Here is a 16866-nt window from a genome sequence, read left to right as displayed (position 1 = left end):
TTCTAGAGAACATGTCCTGCTCAGCACTACAAACATGAATTATAACGTCAAATTTCTGGATACCTATAGCCATTTAGCAGTAGCCCAGAGAAAAACAGGAAAATAATTAAGTAGACTGGTTTGTGTGTGTATGTGTATTGGGGGTGGGGGTGGGGGGTGGATATTCATAAAGATAAATCAAGTCTGACCTACTTCTGGATTAGCGGAAAGTTTATTAGCCAAATTTTCACTGCCACACACAATACAATATCAGCTTTTGAATAAATAATGAATGGTTGAATTTTAAGAAGTTTATAGACCTGAGTTGTTCAAGGAAAGAATAATTAATACTCAGGGGAGTCTGCTGAAACAAGCCTCATTATGCTTCTGCAAGGGGTTTTCTTGTGCAGGTGGGCCTTTAATTTTCCTTTTTTAAAATGGCATCCTTCCATGCTTATGAGGTGCAACAGGGGAACTTCTGTGCAAGAAAACAAAAAGAAGTAACAAAGTAAGAGAACAACTTAGAAGCCCAGTACTATCTGCAGTTTCTCAGTAAATACCTTTGAATCATCGTCTTAATTTGCAGGTGTCAAATTTGGCTCAGTGCTACTGTGTTTTATTTGACTTTTGAAGATTGGCATTTTTTAAAAGTCTCAGCATATTTTTTTTAAAAAATTAATTAATTAAAAAGCATTCATAACTGTTACTCAGAATGGGGAATTGCTTTAAAATAAAAAATTATATGTAAGATGCAAACATTGAATGAAAAAGGAAATGTTTGCCTCAGATTTACTAAATATAATAGATTCAAATGAGAATAATCAGAACATTAGGCAAGTTAGCACCATTAATTTTCCAAACTTAATCATGCTTTTCTCCTCACATGCAATATTTTAATCTTCACTCTTCAGAAGACCCCTACCGGTACCTTCTCCTAGCTGAATCTAGCACCCTAAATAGATGTGGTAATCCTGAGGCAGGTTACCCTTAGCATATGTGGCCCAAGGCCTAATTTACTTCAACCAAATTTTCTCTGGCGGCTCTGTCCCTTCAATCTGGCTCTTCCTGTCAAGCCTCGGAAAATGAAGCGGGACCTTAGACGGCTAGAGCGAGTATGGCGGCGTGCTCACGACGGAGCCTCAAGAACATCTTACAGGAAACTTATGAAAGCCTATGAGATGGCGGTGAAAGCTGCAAAAAAGTCCTACTTCTCAGCTTCCATTGCATCCGCTAGCTCTCGCCCAGCACAACTTTTTAGAATAATCAGGTCTTTAACAACCCTAGAGGAACAGCCAAATTTAAATACGAATTTGACCCATAGCTGTGAGGCATTTGCGAGCTTTTTTGCGGAGAAAGTCTTGACACTCCGCCGTGACCTCCCTGCCAATTTGGATACAATAACGGAACTGGAGGCCCCTCGACTGTCTTCGAGTTCAGTATTGGACCAATTCGATCAGATACTCCCTGCCGATGTAGACAGATTCCTCCGGGCTGGAAGGCCCACCACTTGCTCCCTGGACCCGTGCCCGTCTTGGCTGATTAGAGCGTGTCCAGATGAGGTACGGGCCCCCCTGGGTGAGATCATCAACTTGTCCCTGGGCACAGGGACTTTCCCAGAGGAGTTGAAGGAGGCAGTGGTGCGTCCACTCTTAAAGAAAACATCTCTAGATCCTTTAGATCTATCCAATTATCGCCCGGTTTCGAATCTTCCGTACCTGGGTAAGATAATTGAGAGAGTGGTTGCCGAACAGCTTGGTAGGTTTCTGGATGAAACATCAGCTCTAGATCCATTTCAGTCCGGCTTTCGCCCTGGTCATGGGACCGAGACAGCTCTGGTAGCCTTAACAGATGATCTCCGTAGACAGCTGGACCGAGGTGGGTCGGGACTGCTGATTCTTTTAGACCTGTCAGCAGCCTTCGATATGGTCGATCATGACCTTTTAGACCACCGCCTTGCCGACGTGGGGATTCAGGGCACAGTCCAACAATGGCTGCGTTCCTTCATCTCAGGTCGGGGACAGAGAGTGGCGCTAGGGAGGGAGTTGTCGCCGCGGCACCCCTTGGTGTGTGGAGTCCCGCAAGGCGCAATCCTTTCCCCAATGCTTTTTAATATCTTTATGCGCCCCCTTGCCCAGATTGTCCGGAGTTTTGGGCTGGGTTGTCATCAATATGCTGATGACACCCAGATCTATCTGTTGATGGACGGCTGCCCTGCCTCGGCCCCGGACACACTCACCAGGTGCTTGGAAGCTGTGGCTGGATGGCTACGTGGGAGCCGACTGAAGTTAAATCCTTCGAAGACAGAGGTCCTCTGGCTAGGTCGGGGCGACATGGGGTTGGGGGGCCGCGGCGAGGCTCCTTACAGGGTCCCGGCCGTGGGATCACATTCATCCAGTGCTTTACCAGCTGCACTGGCTCCCGGTGGAGTACAGGATCAGGTTTAAGGTGCTGGTTTTGACCTTTAAAGCCCTATGCGACTTGGGACCCTCGTACCTACGGGACCGCCTCTCCTGGTATGCCCCGCGGAGGACCTTAAGGTCCACAAACAATAATATTCTGGAGATCCCGAGTCATAAGATGGCTAGATTGGCCTCTACTAGAGCCAGGGCCTTTTCAGTACTGGCCCCAACCTGGTGGAACGCTCTTTCCCAGGAGACCAGGGCCCTGCGGGATTTGTCATCTTTCCGCAGGGCCTGCAAGACAGAGCTGTTCCGCCTGGCCTTTGGGTTAGACTCAGCCTGACCCCTGTGTTTTTCTCCCTCATGGCTTGGATTTATGGCCTACTTGAAATGAGGCTGCACTTTAAATTTTAATACTGTATTTTAATCTGTATTTTAACTAATTTTTTTTTTAATGTTTTATTGTGGTTCTGTTGGTGTCAGCCACTTATGGCCTACTTGAAATGAGGCTGCACTTTAAATTTTAATACTGTATTTTAATCTGTATTTTAATTAATTGTTTTTATGTTTTATTGTGGTTCTGTTGGTGTCAGCCGCCCTGAGCCCGGTTTTTGACTGGGGAGGGCGGGGTATAAATAAAAATATTATTATTATTATTATTATTATTATTATTATCCCTTTTGGTGGGTGAACATTAGCCACTACACTACACTTCAGTGGAGCCTGGAGGAAGGCTGGGCCATTAACAGCCTGGCGTGACAGCTGGGAGAGAGATGGCATGTATCTCAGGAAGATGGTTGTGGAGGAATAAGAGAATCACTAAATGGACTGTGGAACTACATGGAGCAAGGGAAGAAGCCAGGGATGCTGAAACGAATTAACTGTAACCCTTGTGAAGACCACTTGAGCCCAAATAGATGGCTGAGAGCAGAGCCTAGGTGACATGGGGTGGGGGCGTTAGGAACAGTGCATGGTGGTCTTGAGGTTTCTCCTGCCTTAGCATAGCCGCAAAGTGTCTTGATTTTCCAGGGACCATCCTAGAATTACGAAAGACATCCTGACTTCTGATTTGATCCTGGAATGTCCCTAATTCCCCTGTCGGTGCCACCACTGCTGAGCTTTTATGCATACCTTCTCTAGGCTTCAGCCAGTTGAGAGGACTTTGGAGCCTTAAAGGGCAAATCCTCTGCCCTGGAGATAGCCTTTCTCCAATAGCCTCCCCCAGACTGCTGATATGAAAATGGGAGGCACTTCTTTGGGCACCAAGCAGAAACCCTCAATTTCACCTTGAATTTTGCTTTGGGTAGAATTTGGCAGAATTTGTACTTGAGTCAAAAGAGATGTGTTACACTGCAGTCAGCACAATGGTTTCCAGAATTATCGCTGCTGCATTTGTCAGAGGTGAGAGCATTACAATAGAAGTTTATTACATCTGTAGAGGAAGAGTGGGTGCTAATTCAACAGAACCTTTAAATAAAGAAGGGAATTCATTCATGCATATTCGTGAATTAAAGCAAACATTGTTCTAGTTCCCGTTTCTCAAATGCAGCTAAGACATATGCATTCTCACATGCCCCAGCTAGTTCAATCACACTGAGTTCTTCTTAAATTGTCATACAACCAATGTTATTCCTTTTCTGTGTGATCTGTATCATTGTCTTACATAGTTTGTTCTTCTTTAAGCTGAGAAAAGTTGAAAAATGTCTGTCTCTTGACCTATCTTGTACTACATGTTGTTGCCTTGGAGAATATAAGGTCACACATAATATCGCATATTTGGCTCACAGCTCAAATAAAAGACCTTTTCCTTTCCATCACCTACCCCAGCCTGCAGTGAGAAAGCAGCACACTTGTTGAGTGGAATTTAATTCCTCTTTGTGACAGTATACATCTTTCCCAGGAATGTCAGTGAATTATGGGCAAATGGAAGGGTGGAAAGACGAGACACCAATGGCTTTATTTTGTAAATTGTTGAATTAGAAAAAACAACAACCATTCACTACCCTATTCTTTCAATTTTATTATGAATGCTGGGACAGTGTGGATATTTCTGACAGCAGTGGTGGGAAATCTAAACAGATGTAATAAAACCACATATTCGGCTGAGCTGCTATTAATAACAGGGTAATATCATTGAAATATATCTGCAGTGCACTTTAGTCCTATGCCTGGGTTTTTAACCTGTTCCTATTTCATCTCTGTGCTACTGCAGATGCTGTAGCAATAAACTTTCATTTTCCTGGCCCTCAACGACTAGCATATGCTCCCTGAAGTATAGATGTCACAAGAGGATGGTAGAACAGATGGCAGGAAAGAAATCACCACATTCTAAACATGCCAAAATATGCACATACATTATTATTATTTCAAATGAAGAAGAAAGGAAACATGAGAATGAAATAATGAGGAGAGGTGGAGAGGAGGCTTTATTACAGTTACAAACCTGTCTTTAGCTTTCTTTGCAATAATTGTGCAAAATGCATGGATTGTGTTCAGCAAAATTAAAAATATCTTCTTTGGCACCTTATACAACACCTCACATTCAGGCTGCTTCTGCAGAGCTGAGAATCTCTTGTAGGTGATCTGGATGGATCAAAAGTGCATCCTATGGCAAACCTATACAGTACTCCTGCCTCCATACCCAATTAATTCTGTCAAACAAAAGGTTTGTGAATATGTGTTTGTGCCAGCTTATTGCTGGCACCTGGCCAAGGTAGCTTAGAACAAGTAAAAACATTGAAATAATTGACAATGCACTCATACACTTGCTTGCTTAGAAGTAAAACCCACTAAGTTCAATATGGCTTACTAGAAAGTGTATTTGAGATTGCAGCCTGAGACAATGAAACAATACTGCTCAAAAATAAAAAGCAATGCTGCTTCAGTAGTCTTGCATTACATATGGATAGTATATGATGAAATTTTAGAATATTATGTTTTAAATGTGTGGTCATATTCCTCTTCTGCTTAGAATGTAGATGACAGAATGTAGTCTTAGAATGTAGATGATGTTGAAAATAATAATAATAATAATAATAATAATAATAATAATAATTTATTATTTATACCCCGCACATCTGACTGGGTCTCCCCAGCCGCTCTGCGTGGCTTCCAACAGAAATATTAAAATTCAATAATTTATTAAACATTAAAAGCTTCCCTAAACAGGGCTGATTTCAAAACAGAGTAAGGAAATCACCATGTGACTGACATCCGTCAGGTCCAAGTGGGGGTGTCAAGGATGCACTCATAACCATTGCTTTATACAATGCAGTACATGGAGCCACAATCCTGAAGGGCCAAATTAGCAGGTATAGCCAGGCAAGATGGTCAGTCTGTGTATTGCTGCAAGCTGAAGGCTATAAAGCTTATGTATCAGATGTTGCTGACAAAAATGTCTGTACTGGGTGCCACTAGCTAAAGTTGGATCCTCACTTGCCATGGCTGAAACAAGGTCGTAGTCTTTGCTTGGGATTTGGTCAGGAGAAATTGATGTTGTTCTGCCAGACCTGTAGTATTTAGTTTAAAGATGAGGCCTTGTGGTGTATGTGGCTAGCAGCAGCTAGCCGGGAGCAGAAGGATGGAAAGCTTAGAGTGTTGCAGTGTTTTAGCAGAGAAGCAGCTCCAATCCTATACTGTGGGCACTCACTGGGCAACCCCCATCTCACTCTCTTCCTCCACTCTGTGCACTTACATTGGATTTGCTCAGATTTGCAATAGCCCTTGAATAACAGGGGCCTCATTTTCTGGCCTGTGACCGGGGCTGGATCTAGAAACGTAAAGAAGTGTTTCAGTTTAAAGCATTGTAAATTTAAACAGGGAAAGCAGGTAGAGAAAAACAGGACTCCACATCGCCATCTGGTGGTTCAATGTCATATCGCACATACAACACATATAAATAACTTTTTCTTTACCATTCTAGCTGACTCCCAGGTAAGGAGGGACAGGTGATATTTCTTCCTTCTTTTCTATAGCCAACTCTGGCTCTACATCAGCCTAGTAAGCCTTGCTCAAAAGGAAGAAAGAAGTGGCTTTGGGGAGAGCTGAAAAGGGCTGGGAAATTGAGTGATATTCTTTGCCTTGAATTTTAATCTGAGCTGGAGAAGATTCCAGGATCCTTGTATTGCCTAGCTCTTCTCTCAGAGGTGCCAGCTCCATAAGCATATCTGTGCACAGTCAGTGTACTCCCCTGGGAGAGTACTAGCTGTAAACCTCATCCCAGGCTAGAGTGAACAATGAGTGATATTTCAAAATAGAGGACAACTGCAATGCAGCAAGTCTGGGAATGAATGCTGGGCAAAAGGTTACACATTATTAATATGCAAATTGAACATGTTAAAATAGCATTCTTAATTAGAGCTATTCCAACAGGTCCTTTAACTCTGTCACACGTAGAGTGCATACATATCAGATTGGTAAATGATTGCAGAGACAGAAGTAAGATGGATGGGAAGAGATGAGAGGGAAGGGGGCTAAAATGGGAGGAGGAGGAGGAGGAGGAGGAGGAGGAGGAGGAGGAGGAGGAGGAGGAGGAGGAGGAGGGGAAAGAAAGAAGGTGGTTGAGGGAGTGCAGATCAGTAGCAGAGCTCTCCTTCCTCCTGGATCTTCTGACAAAGGCCTTGTATGTCTTTACAGTCCATCCCCCTCTGTGTCTGGAGAATGCATTTCTTTGTAGGATTCTGTGTGCAGTGATAGAGCAGTTCTGGGACTCAATCTTACCTGTAAATAATGCCCTCTGCTCTGCAAACCCTGCTGTCAGGTGTGTGGTTTGGGGGAGGGGAAGCAAGGATAGAAAAGTTATAGTTAGTGCTGAAATCTAGTGTTGCCAAAGAGCTCAGTCTTCATCTTGCCTGGACAAAGATGTGGGATAATCAGGATTAATTCTCTTGTGTCCTATCCCTGCACATCTCCTGCATCCTAATTTAATCAGGGCAACAATCCATCACCCATTAATTCACAATGCCAAGAGCCTGGCATTCTCATGTACCCTTCCATCCACCAAACACGAAGCACCTACCTTTTCAGAGAGAAATCTTAGCACCTCCATCCTTTTATTTCCTTGGCAAATCATTTTTGCACAGAATGTTCATTTTCTATGAATACCTAGAATCATAGAACTGCAGAATTGGAGGGGACCATGCAGGAATCTTTTGCCCAGGGCCGTCCCTAGGCCCGGGCTGGGTGGCGCAAGGCACCAGGGCCATCAGGGGCGCCGAACGCTGGTGTCTGCCTCCGCGCGCCTCTGCTGTTGAGCAGCTTCTGGCAGCTCTCCGGAGGCGGGTGGGGAGCGTGAGCCTGGGGCCGCTTCTGCCGCGCCTCTGTCTCAGCTGTTGAGCAGCTTCAGGCCGCTCTCCAGAGGCGCGTGGGGAGCTCTGGCCTGGGGCCTCCTGAACATCTGAGAGTTGCAGCACGGCGGCCCCAGGCTCGCGCTACCCGTGCACCTCCAGAGCTTTGCACAGGGACGGGAGCCTGGGACCGCCTCCTCTGAACAGCTGGGAGGCGCAGCAAGGCGGCCCCAGGCTCGCGCTCCCCATGCACCTCCAGAGAGCGGCCTGAAACCGCTCAAAAACTGAGAGGCGCAGAAGAGGTGGGCCCAGGCTCCCGCTCCCCACGCGAAGCTCCGGAGGCACGAGGGGAGCGGGAGCCTGGGCCCACCTCCTCCAGACCTCTCAGTTTTTGAGTGGCTTCAGGCCGCTCTCCGGAGGCGTGCAGGAAGCGCGAGCCTGGGGCTGCCTCCTCTGCGCCTCTCAGCTCCCTGTGCGCCCCTCCTGCCCGCCTCACTCACGGGAGGGGGGGTGTCGAAGGGATCTTGGCGCCAGGGCGCCAGGTATGGTTAAGACGGCCCTGCTTTTGCCCGACATGCAGCTGAAGCCCACAACCCTGAGATTAAAAGTCTCGTGCTCTGCCTACTGAGCTATCAGATACTTATATTTCGTGAGTACCTGGATTCAGATTTTCTTCTTTTTGGAACTTATCCCACAGACATCATATTTCTACTACTGTTTCTCTTTAGCTTCCTTGCTATATGTTTGATTTCATTTCTTTGCCCCCATTTTGTCCACTAGCCCCTGCTGTGGTTTGGGAACATCAGGCCATTCTTCCTCTGCCTGCTCCCCCTTCCCCATTCTTTTCATCCTTTCTCTCTCTCTCTCCACACACACTCACACATTCTCTGTCTGACAGAATGCCTTGGCTCACTATGACACTATGGCTCTCTCGCTCTCTCCTCCACCTTCCTCCTATCTGGGGCAACCCTCCGTAATTTCATACGCAAAAGTACTGACACAGTGCTTTTGTTGAAACTAGCATATTTCTAGGCCAGCTCTCGCCTTCCTCCCCAGCAGAAACTGAGCCAGGGGAAACAAAAGGAAACAAAGGAAAGCAGTACCTAGTACCAAAATAAAATTCCCCCAAACACCCATTGTTCCTGAAGGGCTGTTTCTTGAACACTGAAGCAGATTTGAAACATGTATATAGATGTGGTCCTCAGAAAGCATGGAACCACAAGACATTCTGGAGATGCTTAGAGAAGCTTTTATTGTTATGAGCAGTTTCTTGCTCTAAAGCTGAGTACTGCCCTTCAAGATTAGTTCATGAACTTGATGTATCTTGATTACAATTAAGCCTTGCCTAGTGTGACTTTATTTATAACAGCATTCTGCTACAGTAGATTCAATACAATGTTTTGCCTCAGTGAGTATTGCTGCTCCCATAAAGAACCATGCTCTTATTATCTGAGTTCCCTATGCCCTAGCATTATTATTTCTTCCCACCAGTTAGAGCTGTGCCATTGTCGGTAGTCTCAGCCACTTACACAGAGTTGAGCGTTTGAGGAATCCAAAACCAACATGACAGGCAAAATATGGCACCTTAAAGACTCATGGGATAACATGTTTTTCATAACACATCCTGAATATTTTCTTCCAGTTCTAGTGGGATGTCAGGCCCTCATTCAGGTATAAGGCGAACATCATTTTATCAATATGTGTTAATGTCAAATTTATTTTGGGAATTACTCAGGAGAACTATGATTCTTCTCTTCTAGGAGCTGGTGGTTGGTCCCCATTGGATTCTAGCAGGGAACAATGGCTACAGATCGATTTAGGGGACAGAGTGGAAATTACAGGTGTTGCTACTCAAGGAAGGTACGGAAGCTCAGACTGGACAACAAGCTACACTCTAATGTTCAGCGATACAGGTCGCAATTGGAAGCAGTACAGAGAAGAAGACATCATCTGGGTAGGTCTGAAGCTTTTGGATCAATGCTATGGTATAATCAGCAACCCACAGAAAACAGATGTAGCATTCTAAACCCAAATTCATGTTTTCTATCTCCAAAGCTGTAATTGCATCTTTTCGAGCTTCAGTAGGGATACAGTTGGGAGTTTGCGGTGGAATTGCTGAAATCTTTAAAAAGGCTGTTGCTAGTTTTATGGTTATGAAGAAAGGATCAAAGAACTCATGTGGTATTATATACCCAAAGGCTCCAAAAAACAAGATGTTTAATAAAGAGCATGTCTCAATGTGGAACATATTGTTTGGTAAATCTCATGGATTATTTTTTGGTGAAATAATAGCAGTTGTGGCATCCTTCATCATTCCACTTCACACTCCGGTTCCTCATCCATATTTTTTACTGTTGGGTATTAGTGATTTCCACAGGCCATTCTTTGTTCACATGAAAAAGTTGCATAGTAATTGTATGCAATAATAATATGTGGATTTTTGTGTGTGAATTATTGCTATATGTAGACCAGCATGTTTATGTGTGCCATGCTAAGTTCTGATTTAGTTTGAGTCATTCATTATATATATAGCCTACCATTTCTAGTGGGATAAGGGTGAGAGCTTGTGTGGTATTGTGCATATGAGTGGTAGACAGGAATGCATCTCATTCAAATCACAAATCTTGCATAAATTTCCTCAATGGCTTTATGCAAGCCACCAGTATTCTAAGGTGTGGTGGTTTTAATGTGGACATAATAATGCCAGCATACATTACAGTGCTGTTGAAAGGATTACTTAAGGTATATGAAATGCTCTCAACACTCAAGAAATTGATGCTAAGTATTGCTATAGTTTCACCCAACACTATCCTCATAGGGCTCACAATTGAAATTTAGTTTGTCAAGCTATCTCTTTCCCAAGAATGAGTTCATCTTATAATTTAACTCATAATAACATGAAAGATGAATCAGCATGAGTTCCATTGGGATTAATTAATGTTAACTGATGACTATGGGCTAAGTCAACTCTTTCTGTATGTATTATGGGTTACATACAGAGATGTCCACCCACTTGCACAATGTAAATCTGCTTGTGCAATGGGACGTTTGGTTTTCCTCTGCCCTGCCCTCCAAAATCTGTGTGCAGAGTGGATGCTTGGCCATTGGATCTCACCCTATTTTATTCATTTATTCCAGAATTTATATGTTCACCATCATTATATATATTTAGGTGCCAGTCGAAAACTTTCCTCTTTAACCAGGCCTTTGGGCTTTATCTGTGGCCCTTTAGGATGTTTTCAATGTATTTCCCCCCTCTGTTTTAATGTGGGGTGGTTTGTTTGTTTGTTTGTTTTGGTTGTAAATTGCTTTGAGTTGCCTTGGCAAGAAAAAAAAGTGACTAACAAATTTAAAAAATGCTGTATATAATGATAATACAGTTATTCCTAGGATAGCTGATAAACTAGCAGATACCTGCATGATAAAATAATAGAAACACATACTATTCAATCAGTGAAATAAATATGACTGGTAGGAAAAGCAATAGTGTGGTTGTAAACCTGCAAACCCCACAAAACTCAGATAAAATTAAAATACTGTGGGAAGTAAAATGGTTTTAATCTGGTACAAAAAAATACATTATGAGGAGGCACCGGGGAAGGTGGTTCAAATGTGGGCCATCACAACCAATGAAGTCCTCTCCCTAGTTATCATGACACAAATTATATTGGGTTGTTATTTATTCAGATACCCACAAAGTGCATTTTGAGGGCAAGCTAATTTCAAATGACAATTAAGGATGATCAGATAAGTGAACAGCAAGTTTCCATTCAACATGTTTTATCATTATTAGGTATGTCAATATAGTATCCTGTATTTTTTACTTTCCATTTCCTATCAGTTGATGAGAAAATAAATTGCATATGAGGATTATCAAAAGGGAGAGGAAATTTCAGTGTAATTCTCATTGGTGGGTGCAAAAATTTCTCTCTCTCTCTCTCCTCCCTCTCTCTCTCTCTCTCTCTCTCTCTCTCTCTCTCTCTGTGTGTGTGTGTGTGTGTGTGTGTGTGTGTGTGTGTGTTTACCTTACTTTCAAGGTAGCCAAGGGCTGATTGTGAGTGTCCTTTATTTCAATAAAATAATAATAATGTTTCTGTACTTTGCAACCTTCCTGGGTGACCAGTTTTCCTGAAAACCCCACAGTATTCTGAGTGGACTTTCCTCTACGCAAAAGAACATGGGGAATTGTGCTTTCCCCATAGTTTTCATGCCCAGCATACTTTTCTTTCCCACCATATAAAATTCAGCATGAAATGGCAGTGTATCAACTAAAAAGACACAGTTCCATACAACAGGTAAAGCAATGTAAGTGGAACATTGAAAATTGGAACAGAAGTACTTACTAATCAGGAAAAAATTAGCAATCAGGAAAATTAACACAATCATCCCAAAATCTGACCTACCCACTGAGTTATATTTTGATTGATGACATATTTGAACATCATTTCTTAGTACGGTTAGCAAGCATAGCAGCAGTTATAAACAATGGACTGGTACCCTCTCACAATCAAGAAGGCTTGCCAGTCACTGCAGTGAATAAAATATGCCAAATAAATCATTGTGACCCCTCAGGATAGTTTGAGACTCTGGAGTTTCAAAATGGAGATGGAATTTCATATTATGTTCATTTTCCATGGACAAAGTAGAAGTTGCACATGAACTCTACCTTTCTGAATTCAAATCTTCATCCTCCAGTGCTGCTGCTTTAATGTATCAAGATGAACACAAGGGAAGGGGTTCTAAATATATGAAGGTTATGACACTGGATGTTCTTACATCAAGATGGGATGAGAGAACGCCTTTCCTGAGGATTGAGGAAACCTCACAAAAGGCTTAAGAATTAGTGTGGAGCTATAGTGGAGCTATAGTAGAAAGGAAAATTGGCCAAAATTGGAGAGAGGTACCGGCATGTAAAAAATTTTGGAACTGCTGCAATCTCACAATTCTGCTTATGCCACCCTGAATCCAATCCACTGATCATGTGGTATGGTAGCTTCGGTTGCACAGTAGCGTCATTTGAAAATATTCCAGGTGTCTATTCCAGTGGCCCTATAATCAAACAGGTCAGCTGGATGATCCTAATAAGGTCCAAGGAGAAATCGGTGTTTGATTTATGCAATTCCCTGATAGGTAGAATACATGTATTTTTACCTTATTAGCAGCTGATTGCGCCAGATTCAGCTAACCAGTCTTGCTAGTGAAAGCCTGTACACTGACCTCTATGATCTCAAGGGTATCCCCCCTTCCTTCTCCCCATACATCCTGCACAGCCCCAAAATTTGTTCAGGGGGTTGGGATAACCCCCAGAACTGTGCACAGGAGGGGAAAGGGAGAGATAATTTCATCAGGCAAGTAGAAATGTTTGCCCTGAAGGCGCAATCTGTTCAGCACTATGTTCAATTCTTCCCTTTTTTAAGGTTTAGGTTTTAGGTTTGCTCACAACAAACATATGTGGTACATTAGAAATAAGTGGTAAAAAAATAAGACAAGAGGGTGAATGATTGGCATGTCTTCTATTGTCTTCTATTGTACACCACCCTGGCTCTTCTCAGGCAATGTCTTCAACTCTGTTCCCAGTACTATTGCATAGCCCTTAAGCATTTCTTTACCGATCAACGTTCCTGAAAGTATCTAGTTACAACTGCAATTGCTGGGAGATGCTGTAATCTGAGCAGTTTAGATGCTATCAGGTGAATAATGAAATTTTTATCACAAAAAGGGTCATAAAATACTATACATGGCTTTGTTTTTTGTTTAAAAAAAAGCTGGAAGGAGGTCAGGCAAAGTTACACTTTCAAGTAATTCTGTAACACTGTGTGATTCCTTATTTCTATTACTGTTCACCATGGGAATAGATGGCTTGCAGATAACGGCAGTTCTGCTAATGCTGACAATGGTAAAATAAGTTTCTTGTGGGCAACACAATTATAGAATACTAAGGCCTTCAAATAGCTCAAGGTCATCAAGCCTAGCACCCCTCTCCCACACATCGATTTCATACATTGATTTCATGTATTCCATATTCTCCCAGTTGGAACAGATTAAACCAGGCACCCCCACACTGTGGACCTCCAGATGTTTTGACCTACAACTCCCATGATCACTAGCTAAAAGGACCAGTGGAAACAAAGATTTGCCATTCAAACAAAGATTTGCCATTCAAGACTCTTCTAGAATTCTTTCCCTGATGTTAGATGGTGTGATGCAATAAGACTTCCAGCCATTTTGTATTTAGTTTCTGTTAGAATCAGGGAGTTAAAATGATTGATTTTCCTTTAGAGGGGATCAAAAGTTCACAGGAAGGTTAAAAGTACAAGGGAATTTTGAAGAAGCAGGTATTGGGCACAGGAGAGTCAAAAGTTTGGGACAATGTGTTTAAGCTTGACCTGAGCTCAACTGCAAACAAAATTAAGAATTTGTCCCATGGCCCTTACACACTTGAGTGTAATGATTCCTATAAATTTACTGAGGGTAGAAGAATTTAATTAAATAATGTTTACTAAAGGAAATTAAAAAAATATATATGCATGAATGGAAGTGCATTCCCATAATGTTGTTGAGGCATATTGCAGGAGGAATCCAAGGACAATGGGAGAGGCTGGTTGATAGTTTGCATATGTCAGAAGCAGGGATGTGATCTAAATCAAGATGAGGTCAAGCTCCAGAGCAACAGTCAAAGTTGGGAAGAGATAATTACCGGTAGGTTGCACCCTAAGACAAGTCTCTCATCCTGCAGAGCTAACTCTGTGGCCAAGCTTTATAAGACCTGATGGACAGAGATTGACTAGAGGTCAGCTGACATGCTCAGGAAGGATGGCACTGCAGCCTAGATAGAGAACTCAGGGCCTCTACCTACATGATATGTTAAATACATACAGTAGCATGCATCATCATCATCATCATTAGAAGACTCTTTAAAATAATTCTGAGTGTGAGCGGTCTATTTTTTTACTGGGCTCTTAACACATGAGGAGCGGGGGGGTTGTCATTCCCCTCTGCAGCCATGACTCCATATGATCACTCCCTGCCATAGAAATTGCTCGTAGAGTCAAAAACATCCTATTGCTGCCAATAAGAACTTTTTTTCCTAAGGAAATTACTGTGTTGTGGGGATATCTTTGTGGAGATTGCAGCTGGAAAGAGAAGGATTAAACTCCCCTTTCCCATGTGCTGTGGTCCCATTGAATATCAGAAACAACACATGCAGACATGGACAGACAAACAATGTGACAGAACCATGGAGTTTGGCTTTTGTAAATATCAGTGATGAGCCAAATTGTAATGTATGCACCAAACTTTCACCCCACTTAGTAGTAGTGAGAAAACCATGCTGGTCATATGCAAGTTATATTCAAATAAGTCTTTATATGTACTATTCATTCAGCTTGCATTTGTAATGTTAGTAAATTCTGCAGCTGGGCTGGGGTGTAAGATAAAAAGATTAGACATTTAAAACCAATTTTCCAAACCTATTTGTATTTGTTGTTGTATACAGTACGCTAGGCTTATAATTATATTTTCAATATGGATGTCGGCTGTGCAAGGACTTGCTGACAATTGATTGGGAGACAGAAAGCTTTGGACTTAGTGCTTGAATCAGTAAATGATTTTATTCAGCGTTTTAAGTACTGAATTATTCAGCATGTTATTTTACCTGCATATGCTATGCAGGGATTCCTCTTTGATGTGCACATTACAGAGACACTTGTGTAAAAGATTGGTTGCCACCTTCATTTCAAAACTTCTAATTTCCTTGTGTCATATATCAGGTTTTGGCTTTTAAGAGTGTTTTCCAGTATTTAGAATGCTATGTTACGTAAAGGAAACCATGTAGGATTGCAACTCTTTTCCTATAGAATCACTCGCTCACACACAGAGCTATCTCTGTGGCAGTTACCCCATCATGACTGAGGCTTGTTCACACAGGCAGAGACCACATCCAATCCTAAACATAACCCTGCCAGTTGTTCCCAGAGATACAGATTGCACAGACAAATGCACTGGTTCAATCATTCACATGTTTCCAGCTGTAGATTTCTATGCTTGTGGCAGGCAGCATTTTTGCAATCCCACATAATGGAAGTGGATCACTTGCTAATGCAGATTGCCTCATTATAAAGAGGACATTTGTCTGTGTGTAGTGGCCTTGAAACTGCAGAACTGCTCCCTACCTATCATCGCTGCCTCATGCATCATATGTCTAATGGCAGCTGGATTGCTCATTGAGAGACCATTGACACATTTTAGGAACCTAGTTGTTTCCTTCATACATTAGGCATCATTAGGACCTACATATGAGGAGGTGATGGTGCAAGTGATTTAAAGTGCTAATGTTTCGACTTTCAAGACAAGAGCTTAATCTTTAAGTACAGCCTGAAAAGTGCCACTTCCAGCCAATAGCTAAGTTATTGTAACCATATTTTGATAACCAGTGGTCACAGATCCAGCAAATACTGTGTCACTGGTATATCACATACATGTACAGTGGGACCTCGACTTACGAATTTAATCCGTTCCGAATGCACACTCGTAGGTTGAAAACTTCGTAAGTAGAGTTTCCCATAGGAAAAGCGGTTTCCCACAGGAATGCATTGGAAATGGAAAAATTCGTAAAGTGCATCTAAAAACTCGTAAGTCGTTTTCCAAGCTAAAAATCTAGCCGTTTTCCATTCGGATGTCGAGAAAATCGTAAGCATGCGGCCACTTTTCTCACTCGTAGGTCGAAAACGTCGGATGTCGAGGAGCTCGTAAGTCAAGGTCCCACTGTATCTTATGGCTGTATTAAGATGTCACAATTAGCAATGGGTTATCACAATGAGATTCAGTCTAGTCTCTTCCAAGCTCTCCCCCTCTCTCATGCCCTGTGCTTATCACGAGAAGGTGTTTAGAAGCCTTCCTTTACAGTTTTGATTAACCATAGTGAGTTTATTGATACATTTGAATCCTAAACTCACTATGGTTTGTTGAAAGAAGCCTGCTCCATATACCATGGTTTGAATATGGCTTATTTCAAACAAACCACAATTAAGTTGAACCACAGTTTATCAGGTTCAGAGAACAGAATAAGATTCATTTTATCAAGAATGAAAGCATGAGCTGCCATTGCAGTCATGCATGCCAGAGGAGAAATGTGTATGTATGTATGTATGTATGTATGTATGTATGTATGTATGTATATTCAAACATAGTCTAACCATTAACCA

At 42.4% G+C, this 16866-nt stretch overlaps 1 protein-coding gene across 1 annotated transcript in view; it reads left to right on the top strand.

Moving 5' to 3' along the window:
- CNTNAP5 (contactin associated protein family member 5) overlaps nucleotides 1-16866 on the top strand; it is a 302130-nt gene that overhangs the window by 70984 nt on the left and 214280 nt on the right. Inside the window, exon 3 of the mRNA XM_035128546.2 lies at nucleotides 9424-9617. Coding sequence (XP_034984437.2) covers nucleotides 9424-9617 — 194 coding nt within the window. The remainder of the gene's footprint in view (nucleotides 1-9423; nucleotides 9618-16866) is intronic.

The sequence above is a fragment of the Zootoca vivipara genome, chromosome 1 (assembly GCF_963506605.1).
Source record: "Zootoca vivipara chromosome 1, rZooViv1.1, whole genome shotgun sequence".
Classification (NCBI taxonomy): Eukaryota; Metazoa; Chordata; class Lepidosauria; order Squamata; family Lacertidae; genus Zootoca; species Zootoca vivipara.
Note: the sequence above shows the minus strand (reverse complement) of the source record. Positions and strands in the feature narration are given on the sequence as shown.